Below are 22,249 nucleotides of genomic sequence, written 5' to 3' on the forward strand. Positions count from 1 at the left end.
TTAGCCAAGTTGCCAATGATAATGAAAACGTAAAATGCTGGAATGGCAAACCCGGAACCCATGATTTTGAGGTTTTACTGTATATATAGACGTGATCAAAAGTTTACATACACTTGTAAAGAACATAATATCATGGCTCTCCCGAGCCTTCAGTTATTTCTATAACTCTTATTTTTCTTTGATAGATTAACTCTTTCACTGCCATGGACGTTAAAAGACGTCAAGTAAAAATCTACGGAGGGCCGCCAATGACGTTAAAAGACGTCATCCAATTTTTTTTTGAAAGGGGTGAAGGAAAGACTTGCCCAGCTGTGGTGAAAGTTTCAAGCAGATCTAGTTAGCCTAATGACTATTTTTGGCCCCTAGATGGCAGCAATGACTCTCTTTTGACAAGATTGGGTAGGCGTCAGTAGAAGACGTGAGGCGGAGCTAGAGGGGACAATGGCTGGGGAAGGGAAGAGAACATGGCGACGGGTTGCAAGCAGCTCACACTAGAGCAGTTTTTTTCAAAGATGAAAAGCATCGACCAACGCTAAAGAGCACATTGATGACGACGATGATCATCATCGATGATGATGATGGTGACTCCGAGGTTGACGCCGAAGTTGGAAGCGCTGACGCGGCGGCTATGACGACGTCATAAAGGTTCGCGGGCGAGTGATGCTAACACCGGAAAACGCGGAGCACAACCGAGCACGCTCTGGCGGATGTTCAATCGGACGACGAAGAGTGCCCCGAGTCCAATGCATATTCATCGGAGGAGTGGGTACAGTCTGCTACTTGCTATTCCCTGGAAAAAAAGGCCGTCAAGAAAGTGTAACGTCTGCACGCGAAACGGACAATCGAAGTGAAACGTATCTGTTGTGCAAATCCTGCTCCGTCTCCTTGCACGCAGGGCAGTGTTACAAAAAGAAAAACTGTATTTGAAACATCCACATAATTGTAAATAGTACCACAGTTGCACACATTTGTAAATAGTTTGCCAAATTGTTTCGTCAAATTGTTACACTGTTGAATGGAAATAAACGTATTTTGCAATCTAAAAACACTTTTTCATTGTCGGTGGTGGTGTATTACAGAAGTAAAGCACTATTTAGGTGTTTGTGGCATCATTCATGGACAAAAAGAAGTGTAGAATTCACTAGAGTGCATGAAATCGTTTCACAAAAAGCTCTTTTTCTCCGCTTTTTGTTTCAAAACAGAGCATTTCGGTGAAACTAACCATTTTCTATTGTTGATTACTGAAGAACGGAATAAGGTAGAAACAAACTTTTTTTTCTGATGAAAGATGAGAGGTCAATCTTTCATTTGGTAGTATGTGTGTTTCCATAGTCCAAACACAACATTTTCTGTGCACCTTGAAAGATCAGTCAAAATGCTTAAATCGGCTGGCACTGGCGACATCCCGTTTCTGAAAACGTCTGGCAGTGAAAGAGTTAATTTGAACCAATAATTTCTTGTCACAAAAAAGCTTCATGAATTTTTGTTCTTTTATGACTTTAGTTGGGGTTAACAGAAAAAATGACCAAATCTGCTTGGTCAAAAATATACATACAGCAACATGAATTAGCAATTGTGGTGACTTAGAAAGTTTGTCAGTGAAATAAGCTTCATACCATTGCCTCTTAACTTATTGTGTGTAATTTTGAGTGCTTGCGGCTTCTCTGAGGCCATTGAAATAGTGCGCATTGGATACCAATGCCCACAAACGCTACAATGGACAGTCATAGGAGCTCAACGGTGTCAAAACTGATCTGAAAAAGTCAGGGGAAAGTCAGGAAAAAGTCAGGAAAGTTGCTTGGAGCCATTTCAAAGCAACCGCATGTCCCAAAACCAACATTGCAAGCAATTGTTAGCAAGTACAAAATGCATGGCACGGTTTATCACTGCCTTGATCAGGAAGAAAATGCAAGCTATCACCTGCTGCTGAGAGAAAATTGTTCAGGAGGGTAAAGAGTTGACCAAGAACCACCAAAAAGCAGATCTGCCAAGAGTTAGTGGAATGCAGCTGTCAGTATCCACAGTCAAGTGTGTTTTTGCATCGCCATGGACTGAGAGGCTGCCGTGCAATAAGGAAGCTCTTGCTCCAAAAGTGGCACCTCAAGGCTCAACTGAAGGCTGCTGATCATATGGACAAAGATAAGACCTTCTGGAGGAAAGTTCTGTGGTCAGACAAAACAAAAATTGAGCCGTTTGACTACAATGCCCAGCAATGAGTTTGGAGGAGAAAAGGTGAGGCCTTAACCCAAACAACACCATGCCTACCGTCAAGCACGCTGGTGGTAGTATTATGCTGTGGGGCTGTTTTGCTGCCCATATAACTGGTGATTTACACAGAGTAAATGGGATAATAAAGACGGGGGATTAACTTCCCTTTATAAAAAATCTAATTAAAATAAATTTTAAAAAATCCTAACCCCAAAATTTGGCTTTTGGCCACTGTTGGGGGGTCCAACAACACAATGACTCAAACACATATCAAAAGTGGTAATGGAATGGCTAAATAGAGCTAGAATTAAGGTTTTAGAATGGCCTTCCCGAAGTCCTTACTTATTAAACCCCATTAAAAACATGTGGACAATGCTAAAGAAAGTCCCTGTCAACAATCCCAAAAATTTACTAAATGAACTGCGCCAATTCGGTCAAGAGGAGTGGTCAAATATTCAACCAGAAGCTTAGCAGAATGTTGTGGCTGGCGACCAAAAGCGCCCAATTGAACTGAACATCGCCAAGAGACATGTAACCAAATAATAGCACTGCTGTATGTATATTTTTGACGCAACAAATTTGCTCACTTTCTGTTAACCCCTAATAAAGTAAAAAAAGAACAAAAATTAATGAATCTTTTTTGTTACAATAAAGTATCAGTTCCAATTACTCTATCAGGGAAAAATCTGAGTTATAGAAATAACCAGAAGATTGGCAGAACCATGACATTATGTTCTTTAAAAGTGTATGTAAACTTTTGATCACGACTGTACACATACATATTGTACACCGACACACACAAACAATATATTCAAGATTTTTACTCACTGAGGTTCTTTTTTTCTGGGTCATATTGTGTAAGGCTGGCAGGGAACTGTGGCCAAGAGAGATTGCGTGAAGCACTCCACGTTGCACGCTCAGAGCCTCGTTTTTCCGAAATGCACGATGGACACACAACTTTTTAATCCAAATGTTAAATAGCTCAGGGTTCTTGACCTAAGAGAAAGCAAACAGATGTCACTATAGAAAGGGGGAAACTAGTGTATCATAACTTGATTTGAATACATGTATTTAGGGCCGTAACTAACTATAATTAAGTACTTCTATTATTATTATATTTAATAATCAATCTCGCAATTAATGGCTGAATCAGAATTTTAAAAGTTTTAATTTCCATCCCTTTTTTCAAAAAAAGCAACATCAAATTGACAGTGCAGACATGCACCAACATAGTTTGATTATGATTCAGTTATTGGTTTTGTCCGTAACATGTCAGAAAATATGCAAAAATATTGTAAAAGCCAAGGACTCCAAAAAGCGTTCCCCCTGGGGACTCCCTCGTTCTACTGGGGGACTTAAACGCTCACGTGGGCAATGAGAGTGAGACCTGGAGGGGCGTGATTGGGAGGAACTGGCCCCCCGATCAGACACCATGTTCAAACATAATGGTGTCCATATGTGCACTTGACACCAGGACACCCATGGCCGCAGTTCGATGATTGATTTTGTAGTCGAGTCATCAGATTTGCGGCTGCATGTTTTGGACACTGTGGTGAAGAGAGGGGTGGAGCTGTCAACTGATCACCACCTGGTGGTGTGTTGGCTCCGATGGTGGGGGAAGATGCCGGTCAGACCTGGTAAACCCAAACGTATTGTCAATGTTTGCTGGGAACATCTGGCAGAATCCTCTGTCAAAAAGAGTTTCAACGTCCACCTCCGGCAGAACTTCTCCCTTGTCCCGGGGGAGGTGGGGGACATTGAGTCCGAGTGGAAGACCTCAATTCCACAGACACGTCTTCCTTTGAGGAAGCAGAGTCGGGGGACTCTGAGGTGGGCTCTCCTCTCTCTGGGGACAAAGTCACTGAGGTGGTTGGAAAGCTCCTCGGTGCAAAGTTCCTAGGGGTGGATGAGATCCGCCCGGAGTTCGTAAAGGCTCTGGATGCTGAAGGGCTGTCGTGGTGGACACGCCTCTATAACATCGCGTGGTCATCGGGGACAGTGCCTCTAGATTGGCAGACCTGGGTGGGGTCGACCTTTTTAAGAAGGGGGAACGGAGGGTGTGCTTCAGCTAGAGGGATCACACTCCTCAGCCTCCCTAGTAAGGTCTATTCAGGGATGCTGGAGAGAAGGGTCTGTTGGGAAGTTGAATCTCGGATTCAGGAGGAGCAGCGTGGTTTTCGTTCCGGCCGTGCAACAGTAGACCAGCTCTACACCCTTGGTAGGGTCCTCGAGGGTGCATAGGTGTACGCCCAATCGGTGTACATGTGTTTTTGGGGAAGGCATATTACTGCGTCCCTCGGGGAGTCCTGTGGGTCTGCAGTAAGTCGGATTTGTTCCTAGTAAGGGTTGGACTCCGTTAAGGCTGCCTTTTGTCGCCGATTCATAGCTTTTATGGACAGAATTTCTAGCCGAAGCGTTGAGGGGGCGGAATCCGGTTTGGTGGACTCAGTATAGCATCTCTGCTTTTTGCAAATGATGTGGTGATGTTGGCTTCATCAAGCCGCGATCTCCAGCTCTCACTGGAGCGGTTCGCAGCACAGTGTGAAGCGGTTGGGATGAGGATCAGCACCTCCAAATCCGAGACCATGGTCCAGAGTCGAAAAGGGTGGTGTGGTCTCTCCGGGTCGGGGAGGAGATCCTGCCCCAAGTGGAGGAGTTCAAGTATCTTGGGGTCTTGTTCACGGGTGAGGGCAGGAGGGAGCGGGACATCAACAGACAGATCTGTGCAGCGTCTGCAGTGATGCGGGCTTTGTATCGGTCTGTGGTGGTAAAGAAGGAGCTGAGCCAAAAGGCGAAGCTCTCGATTTACCGGTTGATCTACGTTCCTACCCTTACCTATGGTCACGAGCTGTGGGTCGTCACCAAAAGAACAAGATCCCGGATAAAAGCGGCCGAAATGAGTTTCCACTACAGGGTGTCCGGGCTCTCCCTTACAGATAGGGAGAGACGCTCTGTCATCCGGGAGGGACTCCGGGTCGAGCTGATGCTCCTCCGCGTGGAGAGGAGCCAGTTGAGGTGGCTTGGGCTTCTGTTCCGGGCATGTCCCACCGGCAGGATATGCCGGGGAGGACCCAGGTCACACTGGAGAGAATATGTCTCTCGGCTGGCCTTGGAACGCCTTGGGATCCTGCCGGAGGAGCTGTTTGAAGTGGCTGGGGACAGGGAAGTCTGGGCTTCCCTCCTAAAGCTGCTGCCCCCGCGCTCCGACCCCGGATAAGCGGTAGTAAATGGATGGATGGATGGATGGATGGATGGGTTGTAAAAGCCAGTGTTTGCAAAAAATCTTCTTTTTTTGACGCAATGTCGATTTAACAGAGAGATAATCAGTCTAATTTCATGGAGGACTTATGAGCACAACTGGTACTGTTGAGGGGCTGAAATTCCAATGATTTGGACCATTTTAAATTAAATAAGGTGTCTTAACGATTAATCGATCAAAAATAATTACATTGATCGTTGCATTTTCAATAGTACTACAGGTTAAAAAAAACTAATCTAAAGGTGAAGACATTGCTTCATTTGAGTTCCTGTGACATACAGCTTGTCTTTTTAAATTACCATCAGGTGGTAGAGATTGTCTCCAGCATCCAAGTCTATACGTTGAGACTTTTTATTAACAGACATAACAGCAACACTAACATCCATCGAGCCATGAAGTTTTCCTCTTTGAATCTATAAAACAAAGTGAGAAACAAAATTAAGCTTTAAACCATGCATTTACATTTCGCCCAGAGCAAACAGTTCACATGAAAAGGTTTGAGAAGCTAGCAAATTTACATTGCTTCACAAAATGACGTTATCTATCCGTCTACCAAAGTACTTAAGGGACACTGCAACATTACAGTGACCTAACTTAACGACTCCATTAATAATCATTTGTGAACAAATATAAAAAAAGGCAAGTATAGCATGGACTAAGAGTGAACAGAAAAATCTGAGACCACATCAGACCTAAGGTAGACCAGTAAAAGTCCATCCCCCACCTAAAAGTATATGTAAGCAAAAAGTCGAGGGACATACAGTGCAAAAACGCACCCCAAGTTCCATAGACCTTGGTGAAAAAGGAATTCATGACTGGCTTTCTTCAAACAGAATGTAACAGCTCAGTGTCATGTATGTTAATGACTTACATCTTGCTGTGTCTTTGAATACTTCAGAATTCCCTTCTCCAACATGAAGTACCTCTGAAATGTAAGAGAACATTGTCTTCAGGGGGAGGGGGGGGGACTCATTTTCAGCTGAGGCAGGCTTAGAGCTGAGAAACATTTTTATTATACAGCTGTATGTACCTTGTGCCAGCCCTTTAATGGGTATTTCCTCCTCTTCATCAAAAAGCCCTCACATATCCCGGGAATACTGAGATCCAGGAAGGAGCCAGGAACAGAATTGTGCTCCAGACCATGCAAGTCCTCCATCACTTCCCAGTTGCGAGACTGCATGAAGTACAAGATACATTTTAAGCAACTTAAGTGAAATAAGATCCAGCAAGTTAATCTTTCCACACACATACAAGTAGGTTTATCTGTCTGCTGCAAGGGTTATTGGAGGTGGCGAAATACTGCTCAAATGTTGGCTTTGCAAATGTAACAGATTGTGATAGAATGTGGACAGTTCCCATTAACATTTGAGATGTAGCATTTGACATTTTACTACTACAGTAAACGCTTCAGTAATTTATGTGTACCTGAACTGAGGCCCGATCTCTTTCAGAGAACAAACAAGATTCAAAGTTGTTTTTAAAAAAGAAAAGAAAAAGAAAAAAATCTATTGTCAAGAAAAATCCCATACTTCAGGCAATCTACAAAGGGTCTTAAATACTAAAAAGATTTAGTAACCAGATTTTGCAGTCCAGTTACCTGCTTTGAATGTTTGGAGGAACCAGTACTGCTGCTCCTGGAGTGGCCAGGTTTGTATACACTGGCTGGGAATTTGTCATGGCCTGATATCAATGACTGGTTGCTACTAAGTGGGGGCGGGCACACCTGAGGGTCCATGGGTGTAATGGCTACGTGACAGGATTGAGGACTGGCTGTGTGTCACGGCACAGTAACGGCACTGTGGAGGGTCAACAAAAGCAACAGACGACAGTTACAAGTAGTAGCAGCAGCAGCAATATCCAATTTGTATTACATTTACTGGATGCATTCAACAAATCTTTCTTCTCAAACCCTGAGATGATCAATTATTCAATCAAATACCATACATGGTGACAAGATAAATCTTTAATATCAAAATAAAGTGAACAAAATAACAATGGATCATTGTGATACCCAGCCAGGATTGTTAATTTTAAAATCATAAATCTTAACTAGATTGTATTAGCAATTAGATTGTATTAACATCACCAGTGTTGCATCTGAATGAGTTCAATGAACTGAAGTTCATAAACTCATTTTGGGTGAATGTGAACTGTACGTAGTGTATTTTTGCTATATGAACGTTTCAGTGACCGAGCTCATGCTGGGGCCAATGAACAGTTTTAAATGCAGTTAATTTTTGTTCAAAGGTGCAAAGGTTGTCTCTTGTTATACTACAAGGAGAAAAAAACTGGTAAATTCACTGAAAACAAGCCTTTTCCAGCCATCAAAATGCGATGTGTGGTTGCTTGATGTACGAAAGACCAACATTTGCTTTTCCAAATGAAACTATCCCATGTTTTTGAGGCTGCTGGTACTTTGGAGACTGTGCATTCCTCAAGGCTTTGGAAAGTTGTAAAATGTGGCCTGTTCAGGGAGGTGCATGGTGGCATCCGAAGGGCCTAAAAACATTTATGAGTGCAACTGATTATCCTTAAGCATAGTGGACATAGCACAAGTTAATAAACTCGTACCATCTAATTTTCAAACTTTAATGAGTAAAAAAAGTCATTCACACGTAATCAATCATAGTATTAAGGCAGAAAAACAGGCATGTGGGTTTGTTTTCAAATACAAAACATTTAAAGAACAAAACCTCCCCCACACGGCTTTACTTCACACCCACATCCCATACTGCATATCTGGACAGACCTCCACAGTAAATCAGCCATGACGTTATCAGCATTTTGTCTTTCTTCAAATATTAAAATTTTAGACATGGAGAAGATTTGTGCAGGGGGCGGGGGACCCAGTACAGTCTCTACACGAGAGCTATACAATCATCCCATAATAGTGCCCATAGGTGGAAGCCACTCAATGCAAAGAAGATTTCTTGGAAATTACAATTTTACAGATACCCAACTGACCATTACAGTAAATCTCTACTATTTGCAGGGGATATTTGCACTGTAACAAATATAAATAAATAAATAAATAAATAAAGCATCGGTTGAATAGTACATATTTTTATTAGTTATATAAAATTTGTTTAAACTCTAAAAAGCACAAACTAGAATACCAAAACCCAATCATTTCAAAGTGATTGTGAAAAAAATGCATTAAAATTTTCAAAAACAGCTTACAAATTTGCATTAAACATTGGCTTAGCTAGGCAAAAACAAATGCTGCAGACTCCTCAAAACATCCATGAAAAAAACAACCCAGGCTAGGCTTAGCTCATCCCTAACATATAAGGATCTTAAACAATTGAGCTGTATCAATCACACGGAGTTGATACTAATTACGACTCCCTTATTAGTTAGGATGTTTTTGTCTTAAGACTTGAAAGATGCAAACAGGTGTTTTTATTTATTTTTCCCAAAATACCTAAGGAAAAAAAAACACAAATAAGTAAATTTGTGAATACTGAATCGTGAACGGCAAATAGGCGTTCTCTGCAACACATGCCTTATGTCATCTGTCAGTAAGTATCAACTTTGGGTTATTTTCCAGTTGCAAATAAAATTAAGATTTAAGATAAAACAATTTCAAAGAATCCATAGACATTTTTCCCTGAAATATTGTTGATGTATACATCAGTGGACAAAGTTTGATCGATTCTATAATTGACATGTGAAAACCATGGTTCAATCAACTCCAAATATTGGGACACTTTTTCCCCCATAACAGTTAAAATAAATTTAGTGAGTATACTGTAAAATTGAACCACAGAATGATCAAATTAAGGTCAACTCAAAATTAACTCATAGTACAAAATATTTCATGAACACACACCTCTTTCAGTCTGTCTGACGATCTGAGCTCCAAACAGTCCAAAAACAAAATCCCTTCAGCTTTTCTCCTGGATAAATGAAGAGCAGAAAAGCAGAAAAACAATACCTCCATGAACTTTTCTACAGCATAGTCCTCTGACAACTCTCCTCAATGCAGCATAAAGAGCAAGGCCACACCTGAGTGGGTATGTGCTTGCCAGACAGGTGCATATCATAGAGGAGCAAGTATCTGGGTGTGGCTGAAAGTGGAAGACTTCTAATCTTCACCTTGCCCAACAGGCCTGCCAGCTCTGACATCAGGGGAACAAAATAAGTTAGCACCACAAGACACAAATTATGAACAAATTCTCATTGGAATCTAGCGTAATTGGGTAAAAGTAAAGTAACAGTTATTATGTAACAACTACAATGTCTTAAATACCAACCACATTGTGGTAAATACCAATACTATATTGCTGCTAAAATAGAAGTCCAAGTAACTAAAACTGTTTCAATGAGATTCTTCTCTTACTGGTTCTAAGAATGTGAATACAGAAATATTTGTGCAGACAGTTAAATGAAGCGTTGAAATGCATTACTAATGACAGAACAATCTGGGAAATATACAAGGTTTCAGCATTAGCAGCTAATAGGGTGAATGTTAAGGTGATGTCTTAAGAAAAACAAAACAAGCAAGAAGGCTCAGCCAGCTTATATGTGAACTGCATTGAAGTAGCAATTCCTCTGCAACTCTTGTCATTTCTAGGACACAAACAAAGTAACATTTCAACCAGTTTGCTAAGGTGCCTGGGCCCTGGCCATCTAGGCTAGAGCTGACATCCAAACAAGAAGTTGTGTAGTCTGAGCTCTGCATTTATTATGACTACGGGCAAATTTGTGGCTTGTTTATTGCCAAGGTATTTACTCGAGATGTCTTCTATAATTTAGTCTTATTCCTCGTTAACTGGTTTAAAGCACATAAACACACAGCCATGAACCTACTGTAATACTGTATGTCAAATGCCCAAATGCTCGCTACTCAAGTGAAGTTGCACAAAGGCTGTTAATGCTATCTTTGAAATTAATGCCTTATGTTTTTGATACAGGAAAAGTCGAGTTAAACGTAAGTGTATACTTGTGTTTCAAATTTCCCCATGAAAAATGGTTCTACACAAGAAAATAGTTTGTTGCTATGCACAATAAAAACTAATTTGTCATTCCTTAATTAAAATGTTGTATTTTCTTTTTTGAATTTATAATTTATTTTTGATTCAGCAAAAAATATATTTTATCCAAATATTTGATTATTCGATAGAATTTTCAGTCGGATCCTCGAATACTAAAACATTCAATAGCATCCCTACAACTCCCTGTTATATTGTCATATGTATATTGTTTAATTAAACCTTTGCTTCAGGTCCCCGGGAATAACCTACAATAAATTGCTCTTGAAATGATGTCACTGAGGAGTGTTTTGGCTAATCAAAGAGAAAAAAAAAAAAAAAAGAAGTAATTTTGAACCTTGTTGTTTAATGAATGTATCACAGCTGTTTAACAGCACAAATACACTTTCAACTAAACTTTATCATTTATAAAGCACTTCAAATCAGCATTGTTGTATACACACCATCTGTCCCCGTTCCTCCCCCACATCAGCCCTCTCAGACGGTGCTCTTATCAGTCACACACAGCACATGACAATATATGCTGCTGCTGGTCATCACAACAAATAGCCAATGTAAGTTGAGAAAAGGAAAAGGGGCGTTTATAATATTCGGCTTCAAACATGCTGTTTGGAGGGCCCAGTACTACAGTCATCGTAACGGCTCAGCGGTGTGGTAGATATTGAAACATTTGATTTTATTTGCTTCTACGTACCGGTATGTTATCAAATTAAATTGTGAAAGTGGTTCAAACGGCTTCTTCTCAATGTGGGCACTCGCCAGGTGAGGACTCTGCGACTCGGCAACTCGGCTGTGCTTAAAAACGCTTTTGTGCTCAAAATTTCCCATTATGTGCTTGTAATTGTGGCACAAATCTAATGGAATACTGTAGCATTTGTCTAAAGCATGCAGAATGTTGCAGTCTGGGTTTCTTTCCTGATTTTCAACATTTTATCCAACACAATATTGATATTTATCATGTGTTGGTCATGATACATATTAACATTGAATTATCGCTTAGCTCTAGTGTCTTGTAACAACATTTGAGAAAAAAAAAATACTAGTACTTTGTGCATACAGTGCCTGGCAGCCTTGAATTTTTTTTCCCATCTCTTAATAAATAAAATCACCATTTTTAAATTGCATTTTATATTTAATTGTTTGTCTGATATTGAATTTGTTTGATGTTCTATGATCTTAAAGATGCATTACGGAGTTTGGCACTTTTTTCCTTGCAACTGCCATCTCTGGCCAAAAGTGTAACTGCAGCCTCCGTGTAAAATTTGTGCATGGCGCCACTCCACCCCACCAAATTCCTTGTGAGATGCTTTCTCACAAGGAATTTTGTCTATTCTGCCCAAATCAGTAGATTGGCTCGAAAACAATGGCCGTGGTATGGTTAGTGTTCAGTAAAAATTCCAAGAACAGTTCCAAATGTGTCACAACAAATCATGTGACATTACTCTTGTCCTATTGGCCACAGGACCGTGAACTGGATGACAACATCAAGATTATGAAGACACTATCTTTACTGGAGAGTTAAAATCCTGTCCGGCTACATTTTATCACAGTGATCGCATCTCCAGTCTAAACACAAGTTAACGCAACATGCAAACGCAAGTGGAATAAAACAAGACCAATACTGTACATTAGTGTTGTCATGATAGCAAAATGTTTACTGCTATACTATACCTGCATAAAGTACCCTAAACCAGGTGCTGAAATAATACCATAGTAAAAGGTTTTTACAATGAGCATAGCACGATCACTTGTTATTTTACGACCCAAGCAGACGCATACATAGTGATTTGCAACGGTAACAGCATTTCTAATCTACATGTACCTCTACCTGAGATAGTGTCCATTGCCATACCGCCCCAAATGGGTACGTAAGATACCGTGCATATTTGAATGGGGGCGACCGAGGAGGCTGGCTCCAAATGTATTTTCATAAAAAGCAAATTATATAGCAGCACTATGGTTAAGTTAGATGGCTGTGAACTTGGCAAAGTACAGATCCAGACTATGATATTTATTTATCGTGCTGATGCCATTCCTTACAGAAAGGATTTAACCTGGCGGTGAAATGGCTTGATCGATTTAAGTGGGTACATATATATTGTCCCTGTGAAGCGTCTGTAGCAACATGAAGGCCCGACACAGCCCCATAGCGGCCCTACCAGCCTTCTATCTTTGAATTTGTGTGACTAGGACACTAACAGGCTGGGCAACCAGGTCCCTTCTAACCCGGAGTTGGTGCACTTGAAGCATTTTTTTTTTTTGCTCCAAATATGAAACCTAAAGGGACAGTGTGTAGATTTCTTTTAATTTTCAGTGCTCATTCATTTAAAAAAAAAAAAAAAACTAGTAATTTCAATAATAGGCAACAAAAATGTTCTACGTCTATTCCATCAGTGTGCTTATTTATTTATTTTATAATCGTCTCGCACTTTAAATTACAGGCACTCGCATGTTTCGCCGCTATCTTTCGGCGATGGATAAACGTAGAAGACAAACATAGAAAACTTAATAATTGCCGGTAGGTTTGCAAAGTGTGGTTTTTCTGAGGCACTGTACTGTGTGTGCTTCAAAATGCACACGCTTCAAACTTATGTTGTTGCAGTCTATTGGTTCACCACAAGACGGCAAAAATTTGTCCCTTTAAAATGTATGGTTATCGAGTCATTTTTGCAGGCTAAATATCATGGTATTGAACTGTTACCAGTACTTGGAGCAGGGGTGTCCAACTCATTTTTGCCGTGGGCCAAATTCAAGGTACGGTTTCCCTTAGGGGGCAGTTATAACTGCAAAGCCACATGTAAATGTTTATTTGCCTCATCATAGGGTCATTCCGTGTCAATTCACACAAATCCCCAGAACCTCCCCAGTGAGGCCTCTTCAATTTGCCTGATTTTTATTTCATTAATGCCTTATGATGTCAATCGTGGGCTTAAGAATCAATTTGGGAAAGTGCAGAAAACTTAAAGCTGCTCTCTGTAACAATTTGGCTAAAAATATTTTTATAATAGCTTTTTTATTTGACCATTTATGACTTTAAATAACACTACCCAAAGTGCTTCACATGTTAAAAAAAAACACTATGATAAAAAAAGAAAGAAGAAAATAATACAAATTAATAAACAATAAAATGGAGATATCCAGGTCAGCTACCATGCATATAAAATGCAGTAAACACTATTAAAACCACAAGTTAAAAATAGCTCTAAGATACACACACACAATAAAGAAAAATAGACATTAAAGCAATAAAATGCAGGTGTCCAGCTCAACTCGTGATACACGTCAGCGGCCAGCCTAAATAGTGTATGTGAAGAAGGGTGTGAGCAGTTTCATTTTTTGTCAACAGGTGGCAGTAGCGACTTGAAATTGAATTTTCTGCATTCAGCAGCTTTACGTAGTAATGCCAAATAACACAAAATTAAGGTTTGTCTTCATGCTACATACTACATACACTGTACATAAAAATGAGTGACAGATGACACATTTTAAGTAAGTAGAAATTAAAGTCCTACACCAACATCCTATTTTTGTGTGGTTGACTATTTAGAGCTTAATAAATAAAAAATACCGACGCCATTAAGAAAGTTAGACACCGCAAAATGTATAATTTAAATTGGCACATTCCTGACATCGTGTTAGCGATGTGTGTCACCTCAGACAGGCACGTGTAATCGGACCGGTTCTCCGAAACTACCTTAATCTGTTTAAGTCATTCATAGAACACGATGAAAAACTTCCAAGTTACAGAAATCATTTTAAGACAGCTTGTAAGAAGCAGATTTAAGAGAGGCTTTTTAAATTAGTCGTTAAACATAGGTCTAATTGCATTTACAGCAATATACGTAGGTAAACGTTACAAATATACATTATGCTTATAATAATTTTAAAACCGCAACTGCATTGGTCTCATTAGATCGTTCACGAGAACGCAGCTGGTGAGAGCGTGCAGACAGAGGCGTTAAAAACAAATACAATAAATACAGAATGACAATCTTCCCACATAATCACTTACAATTGTGTAATACGACTCAGACATATTGGAGGATGTTAATGGTATAATGTTTGATTTGGCACTTACAGGCACAAGCGAAAGGATCAACGCTTTCCGGACGAAAATACCAATCATTTGTAAAATGGCTGAAAAGTCTGGGAGTTATTTACCTGAAAAACAGCAGTCGGCTGAAACAAATACACCTCCAACAACAACACTAACCAGTTGAGACCGTGTCGTGCCGGAAGACTGGATTGGAGTTTACCACCAGGTGCACAATCGGACAGGTGCACCATGGGAGTTTAAAAAAAAAAAAAGGGGGGGGGGGAGATTGGGGTATTGGTTCAAATGTTTACAAGTCACAAAACGACACACGCACACGCAAACAGCCTAAAAATAAATACATAATAGTAAATTAAAAAGCAAAGCAGGCAACATTTTAAAATGTATACTTTATCATTATACAGTAAAATAACCATGGTCTGAAATGTCTATAAGAATTCCCTTACCAAAAAGAAGTATATTTAAGTATACTTGAAGCATACTCAAAATTAGGAGAGTATACTTCCAGTTTACTTTTCTTGTAGGCTACTTATTGAGAGTATACTCCACCAAGTAAATGTTAAGCGTAGGCTACTTGTAAGTATACTGAAACATATACTAAAAGTTTACATACTGTAGTATTAGAAGGCACTCGCTGTCAAAAGTAACAGTTAAAGCCCTAAACACCATGTGGCTGGATAGCCTAGAGCAGGGGTGGGTAAAGTCGGTCCTCAAGGGCCTGAGTCCTGCAGGATTTGGATGTTTCCCTTCTCCAAAACACCTGATTCATATGATCAGAGCCCTGATAATGATGAATATTAATTAATTGGTTTGAAGTCCAGGTCTCTACATACCAGTTTTATTGTGCTTATGATTTATTGAGTTGAACACTATGTTCATACGGTTGATTTTGATGTCTAAAACTCTGAAAAGAACATTGTTTTTATCTTATTGTATTTAAGGGGAAGACTTCTAACGAGATTCTTGTTTTCCCTATACAGTAGCCTACTCCTGGTCCTCCAAACAACACTTAACATAATAAACCAGTGCAAGCAATAACCCTTTTATTGGAACACATGGTATAAATTCTAAAATTATTAATGGTGTATAGGCCCATTACTGTTATTTTAGGCAGATCTTATTTTGCTCACATGCAGTACTGCACTCGATTACTTTTTAATAATGGCATAAAAGTGGATGTGATTAGCAGCTCTGCATGGTATGACCGCAGCTGTTAAGACTTGTAAATAAAGTGGCCATCACCCCAAAAACTGCATTTGTGGTACTACAGTATAAACAATAGAGAGAAGCAGCATTTCTGTTCATACTTAATAGTGGAGCTGGGAGTCACCGGAAAAACATTGGCACACACCTTCAGGTTTTACTCATACTTGAAATGTGCAGACTCCAGAACATTGGGCTATTGGTTGACATGCTTCTAATCATCTATGTGCTCACGACTAATGAAAATTATTCTATTATTCAGATCAGAACTGACGGCAAGAGTACTTGAGAGCATCATTTAAAACATATATCCAAGACATTTTAGTTTATTCTGTAGTTTTACAGACCATTAGAACACAAACATCCCAAACGACCTGAAAAGGATCACTAATAGGAACACTGCTTTGCACTAGATAACCTTTCCAACTTCAGTAGACCCAAAATGTGTTTTTGTTATTCATATGTTGTGCAATAAAGCACCATATAACAAAATGAAATGCCTCAAAGTAAACATTAGGTTTTCCCAACCATATCCCAGCCAAAGGAACAGAGTGCATTGCACTGATAAAAGGTCCCTCTTAACCTAAACTTAGCTATTGAAACAAAGGCAGATATATTGGAAGCCAATGGAACATAAGGTGTACACGTTAAGACTGTAAAATATTCAATTCGTAAAGTTTTTCATGAGGTGCAGCTCAATTTTGAAACATTACAAATGCTGATCATTGGGGGGAAAAAATGCGTTACACTCTAAGGGGGTAAAAAAAACAAAAAACACAAGCGACACTAAGACAACCAAAGGAGGGAAACAACCAAGCATTCTCTGTGCTTTTACTGCCAATTAACTACAAAACAGTTGCACACCTTGCAGGAACCGGTATTTTAACTCTATATTTGAGGATTTGAACAGGAATCGTTTTTTGTTTCCCTTGCCTTGTTCATTTTAACACCAAGTGGGCTTCACAAAAAGGACAATTCTACTGTTTTGACAATGCAAGCATCAAGCCATGAAGTGAATATCGTCATCATAGAGTTGAATGTAATTATGTCAGAACCCGTAATAGTTTGTGTTTATGACACTCCCAATTTAAAAGAAAAATTCCCCGAATTTTATTAGATCCATCCATCCATCCATCCATTTTCTTGGCCGCTTTTCCTCACAAGGGTCGCGGGGGGTGCTGGAGCCTATAAATCTCTTAACGTAATATTCAATATCTAACCACTGCAAAGCGCCTAATGCTTTTCGTTTCCTCCAGTGGAGAGTTTAAAATTAAAAATATATAGATATGAGGGACATCATTAAATTACAACGTGCTATTCATTTTACCCTTTTCAACAGATTTTTTAAAATATTCACTGTCATTTACTTTTTCTTTTTTTTTTTAACAAGCACAAGGGAATGTTTAATCTCAAAACATACTATGTATCTGCGCAGCCTCTTCCAGTCCAAACATGAATTCACAAAATCATAGCACAAATCCACAGCTAGAGTAAATCTGCCATTGTTTTGACTCCTGAATAGTGGTGTTCTCTTGCTGCATCACGATCACTTTCTGAAGAGCAACACCATCACAAATTTTTTCCCAAATAACCATAAAACATGGAATATGAAACTGTTTCATTAAACATTCTGCCTTTTTTTTGTTTCTTGAAGCAAAAAAAGTGTCCTCTCTTCTTGGCCTGTGTTTTACGGAGTCATGGCTGGATGCTACCCTGGCTGTCAGGGTCCGTCTCAGAGGAGCTGGTTTCAGAGTCAGAGTCGTCATTGGGATCATTCATCACACGTTTCTCCCGTATTCGTCTATGGATGGCGCTGAGTCGAGCCTGTAGGCGCTGATAGTCAAAACGACCTCGCTTTTCTCCAAATGGGTCCTGTATGGGGTTTGCAGAAGACATTCCATGTATTCAGTCACCAACAATCTTTAGTTGTTGCCCTTGTACGATACAAATAATTAAAACACTACAAATTGTCACTAGAATACCGTCCTGCAGTGTTTTTTTTCGTGCCTGGATCAGACTGCAAGACAGATTTGGTATTTCACAATGGCACTTATAGCCATACTGTCACAAAATCCTGCTGCGTCTTGGTCAAAATACTACACAACATACCAGTAGCGGTTGCTGGTCATTCAAATAAGGGGAAGCTTATTCTTTACGCCTCAGACAGCTCATCCAATCATCACGCAGTCGTCGAATGTCGGGGCCAGCCTAATGTTCCATAAACCCCCAAAGACACTAACCATCTGATGAGCGGTAAAAAGCCCAGAATTTATCCAGTGACCGTCCAGTTTTGCGCAGTAGAACCCACTCTACGAAGCAGCGTCCGACTGTATAAATAAATTAATAAATGAGTAAAGGTGACACTGCAGGGATTAATGAGAAGTCATGACAGTTATTTGTGATAAGTACTGTAGCTGATTCTGAACAAACGATAAAAGATATTCTTATTCTATATCATCACTGCTATGTGAAAAACACTTATGTCCTGTTGGAAAACGTTCCTTGTTTTCCGCGTGTTCATAATGTTGATTATCAGAATCAGACAATGAGATCGGTGAAATCAGGTTTCCTTCAAAGGATTTATTGTCAGAAGCTTCTGAGACAGAGAGGCGGCCAAATGCCGCCATTGTTCTTCCCCATCTGTGACCCCTCCTCCAACGTGCAAACGCTAATATAGTTCAGTCATTCTAAAAAGTCCCTCGCCTTCCGCTTCTTCCAAATCCTCAGCCGCGCCCCGCCCCTCCCCTTCTTCTTCTTCCTTTGCTCTTCCTCCCTCAGCTAAGGCAATCATCATTCAATACAATTTGGCCAGATGGTTGATTGATATGTAAACAGAGCAAGCCAGACATTCAATGTCTGATTAAGTGAGAGGTTCACATACTTTTGCATCCATGAAATCTGAGTTTTTCTTAGATCAAAGATCAAAACATTTATGTATAATAAATCTAATACTGATTTTATTGCTTGTGTTTGCTTTCACAATTGGAAAAAAAAGTTTAGCACTAACTTTCGTTGATGTATCACATTATATGGAAGATATCCACAAACCCAAATATGGTAGACTTAGTGTGCCAAATCATTCATCGTGTATTATGTCACCACACTCAGCTAAAATATTGTCTGATCCAGGCATTACCTGTTCTTTCTGAGGTAGAACAGTTTTACTGTATGGTAGGGTAAAAAATCTACAAAAAGACTAAAACAATGCACACAAGCAAAAACTAAAAAATTCCAATCCTGAAAGGGTCAAAATCTGTTTGAAAATCAGTCTGTTTTGTAAAGGTTTCTGAAGGAAATTAAAATGAGTCAAATTTATTTGGGAATAAATTACTTCAACAAAACAGTACACTTTCATCTCCACTATCGTCCGTGGAATGCATGTTTGTGTATGTGGGCAATGAATCACAAAAAAGCCAACTATAGATTTTTTTTTTTAACAACAAAATGCCAACTTTTTGGGCCAGTGAAAATTATTGGAACGTGCTGACCTCATGGATTAAAGGGAACTGTATTCAATAATAGGAACATAGTCCTGCCACGAATAGCTAAAAATTGTAATTGACCACCCCTGCCAACCCCCCTGGCAAAAACAAAATCAATAATAATAAATATAATAATAATAGCCTACAGGTGGGAAAAAAAAAGAAAAAAAAAAGAAAAAGAATATCGACAAAGTTTATTTCAATAATTTGTTTAAAAATAATGAAACTTGTATGTTTTATTAAAAGTGTGTTAAATATGAGTAGTCACCTTCATGTTCTGTCCCTGTAGATGCAGCCTCTCTTTGCAAACTCCCTCATAGAAATCATAGTATTCTAGGAAGGATTTCTCCATCACACTCCTTAAAATGAACACACACAGGGAGGGGTCAGAAGAGAAGGTGGAAAGAAGCACTAAGGAAATGTAAAAGTAAATAGTCTTGCCACAAAGCTTCAGGACAGGGAACCTTGCCCTCCAGCATGTCACACACAGCAACCCTCATGGTTTCATGACGGATACACTCGTTATAGCTCTTACTGTCACCTGGATGTCTCTCCTGAAAGTCACAAAGACACACTGTTAGGTTATTATGTTACATGTGTGTAAAGTTTCTATAATTTGACCTTTTTGCGCCACCACAAGGTATTCAACAAGGATACTGTATACCCCTTTTTCACTATGCCAATCAAAGACATTTTTTTCTGGGTTGTTCTACTTTATGAAGTACAGCCTGTCTGATTTGGGAGTTTTGAGGCTGATACCGGTACTGGGAGCTAAAAAAAAAGATCTTGGCCACTATCCAATCCATATAAGATATGCAATAATTTAGTTTGGCACTTTCTATACTATACATTAAGCAACCAGTGGCGTTCCTATGCAATTTGGCACCCTAGGCAGGATTTCTGGCAGTGCCCCCACGCGCTCAACTTATTAGAGCAACCACAAACCCGACCCCGCGCAACTTATTAGACCAACCACAAAATACTCATCATAAACTCAAACAGGGCACAAGGTACCTTCACTTCCCTGGAATTTTAAAACTGCAAGTTGCAGTGCAATATGCACAATGTCGTAATTGTACTACAATAAATACATATAGGATAACGAGAGCCTAGCAAAGAACAAACTTCATTGTTTGCATCAACCATTCTAAGTATTATCTCAGTATTCTTGTGTGCTTTGCTTTCATTTCATTTCATTGTTGATGGTTCTGATAACTGGTTCTGATGGTGCAGACCAATCTGAGGAGCACTCGGGAAAAATATCTTATGAGAGAACATTTAATTAACACTCTTACTGATGAAATCAGCATTTAGAGCATCTCCCACACTTACTTTATAGTTATTGGTATACCCGTACGCCACACACTGCGGTATTTTCGCTGTCGAGGAAGAAAATAATGTGGAAAGTATGCAGCGAAAAAGTCAACTCACTGTAAGTGTGGCAACGCAAGATGGCCGCCGCCGGCTTCACTTCTTGCTACAGCATAAGCAGCCCAGGTTATTCATTACGTCTGTCCTGTATCAGCCTGCGTATCCACCCCAAGAGTCTGACCGTGGTCTTTTTTTAAACTTTGAGCCAGGAAAGCATGGTAGCGTTTTCATTTTATTTTCTTAACTAAAGAAAACAATAAAAATATAATAAGAAAAAAGTTGTATAAGGGTTCGGGTCGGCTAGCATTGGGCTAGGCTAGCTTAGCATCACGTTTACATCCGGCGACTTGAATGACATATGCGCGCTTCTCTTGCAAATCACAGATCTATATTAATACTGGATTAAGCGTGGGCATGGTGATGTGAAGAGCGCAGGGCTTCCATACTATATGTAAATCTGTGGATGAGCAGCGCTCGCCGGAACATCTTTTGGGGATAAAAAAAACAAACACTTATCCCCTTCTCTGGCGCCCTTTTTGCTCGAGCGCCCTTAGCATTTGCCGAATCCGCCTAATGATAGGAGCGACACTGTGACCAAAACTGTGCCATAAGCAGCAGCTACCTGTTCAAATCCAGGTTCGTTGTGATAAGGTTTCTCTGTCATCAGAGACTGGATGGAAATCAGGACAGAGGAGATGCTTTGAGCTGGACTCCATGCTGGGCCTGTCCATGTTCTGCACAACAATGCACATACATGAAATTAATAATAATGTCTTGTCATTTTAACAGGTACAACGAAATTGTGTAAAAGTGCATTCTCTGAGGGTGCCATTAAAGTATATCAACCCACTTATCTTCACGAGTGTTATCACACTAATAATTATTCGTCCTCCATTCTGTTACAAAGCCGGACGTCAAAATTTTCAACATCCACATCGTCTACAAACTTCTACATATTTGTTAACAATATGTCACTGTGGATGTTACACTGATTCGAATTCCTCCCGCACCATCGTTATTCGCGTCATTTATTTCATAACTCCTGCGAATCTGCGTCAGCCATAAAGCCTTGAATAAAATTCCAAGACATGCTATGAGGCCCATGACACCCTCTTGTGTATATTCTGATGCATTTCATCGGCTAAAGGACCAAGAATTGGTCAAAACAAAACAAGGGATTCTTTCTCCTGGCTTTAAAGTTAAATTAAAGTTAAAGTACCACTGATTGTCACACCTACCTAAGTGGGACGAATGAAATTCGTTCTCCGGCTTTAATGGTAGAAGCGTGGTCATGCGCTCCAGGCATTAATGGGTTAAAGAAGTTTTACAACCACATATTTTGATTGGGACTTTTTTTCTGGCCACTGGTTTATTTAATTTTTTTGTTTATTTTTATTTATTCATTTTATTGTGGGCTCTATGCAAAATGACTTACAAACAAATTGAAAAAATATAATTGCCGTTAATTTCATGCAATTATATGGAAATTTGCTACATTGGGATATATAGGTCATTCTTTAAAAAATTATCTGTCCTTGGGGGAAATTTTATGTCTCATAAGTACTAATGCTAACTGCACTTGGTATCAGTGAGTACTGAAGAGTTGAGTACTCATATCTGTCTAAAAGTGGTATCGAACATCCCTAAAAAAAAATTTTTTTGATAACTTTACCATCAC

At 39.6% G+C, this 22,249-nt stretch overlaps 2 protein-coding genes across 11 annotated transcripts in view; both read right to left on the bottom strand.

Moving 5' to 3' along the window:
- LOC144042645 (oxysterol-binding protein-related protein 6-like) overlaps window positions 1–14,779 on the bottom strand; it is a 39,495-nt gene extending 24,716 nt beyond the window's left edge. Inside the window, exons 1-8 of one of the 8 annotated variants that reach the window (XM_077555493.1) lie at window positions 9,476–9,546; window positions 9,300–9,366; window positions 7,834–7,966; window positions 7,065–7,263; window positions 6,498–6,641; window positions 6,339–6,392; window positions 5,767–5,880; window positions 3,037–3,204 (exon numbers count right to left, since the gene is read on the bottom strand). In XM_077555493.1, coding sequence (XP_077411619.1) covers window positions 3,037–3,204; window positions 5,767–5,880; window positions 6,339–6,392; window positions 6,498–6,641; window positions 7,065–7,202 — 618 coding nt within the window. In that variant the 5' untranslated portion in view covers window positions 7,203–7,263; window positions 7,834–7,966; window positions 9,300–9,366; window positions 9,476–9,546. The other 7 variants (XM_077555495.1, XM_077555496.1, XM_077555497.1 and 4 more) reach the window with 7 other exon arrangements.
- Window positions 14,780–16,028: 1,249 nt separating this feature from the next.
- Window positions 16,029–22,249, bottom strand: part of ube2z (ubiquitin-conjugating enzyme E2Z) — a 37,463-nt gene continuing 31,242 nt past the window's right edge. For all 3 annotated transcript variants that reach the window (XM_077555500.1, XM_077555499.1, XM_077555498.1), the window contains 4 exons: window positions 21,194–21,305; window positions 19,642–19,754; window positions 19,469–19,559; window positions 16,029–17,590 (listed from right to left, as the gene is read on the bottom strand). In XM_077555500.1, the coding sequence (XP_077411626.1) occupies window positions 17,414–17,590; window positions 19,469–19,559; window positions 19,642–19,754; window positions 21,194–21,305 (493 nt within the window). In that variant the 3' untranslated portion in view covers window positions 16,029–17,413. The remainder of the gene's footprint in view (window positions 17,591–19,468; window positions 19,560–19,641; window positions 19,755–21,193; window positions 21,306–22,249) is intronic.

This window comes from Vanacampus margaritifer, chromosome 2, assembly GCF_051991255.1.
Source record: "Vanacampus margaritifer isolate UIUO_Vmar chromosome 2, RoL_Vmar_1.0, whole genome shotgun sequence".
Classification (NCBI taxonomy): Eukaryota; Metazoa; Chordata; class Actinopteri; order Syngnathiformes; family Syngnathidae; genus Vanacampus; species Vanacampus margaritifer.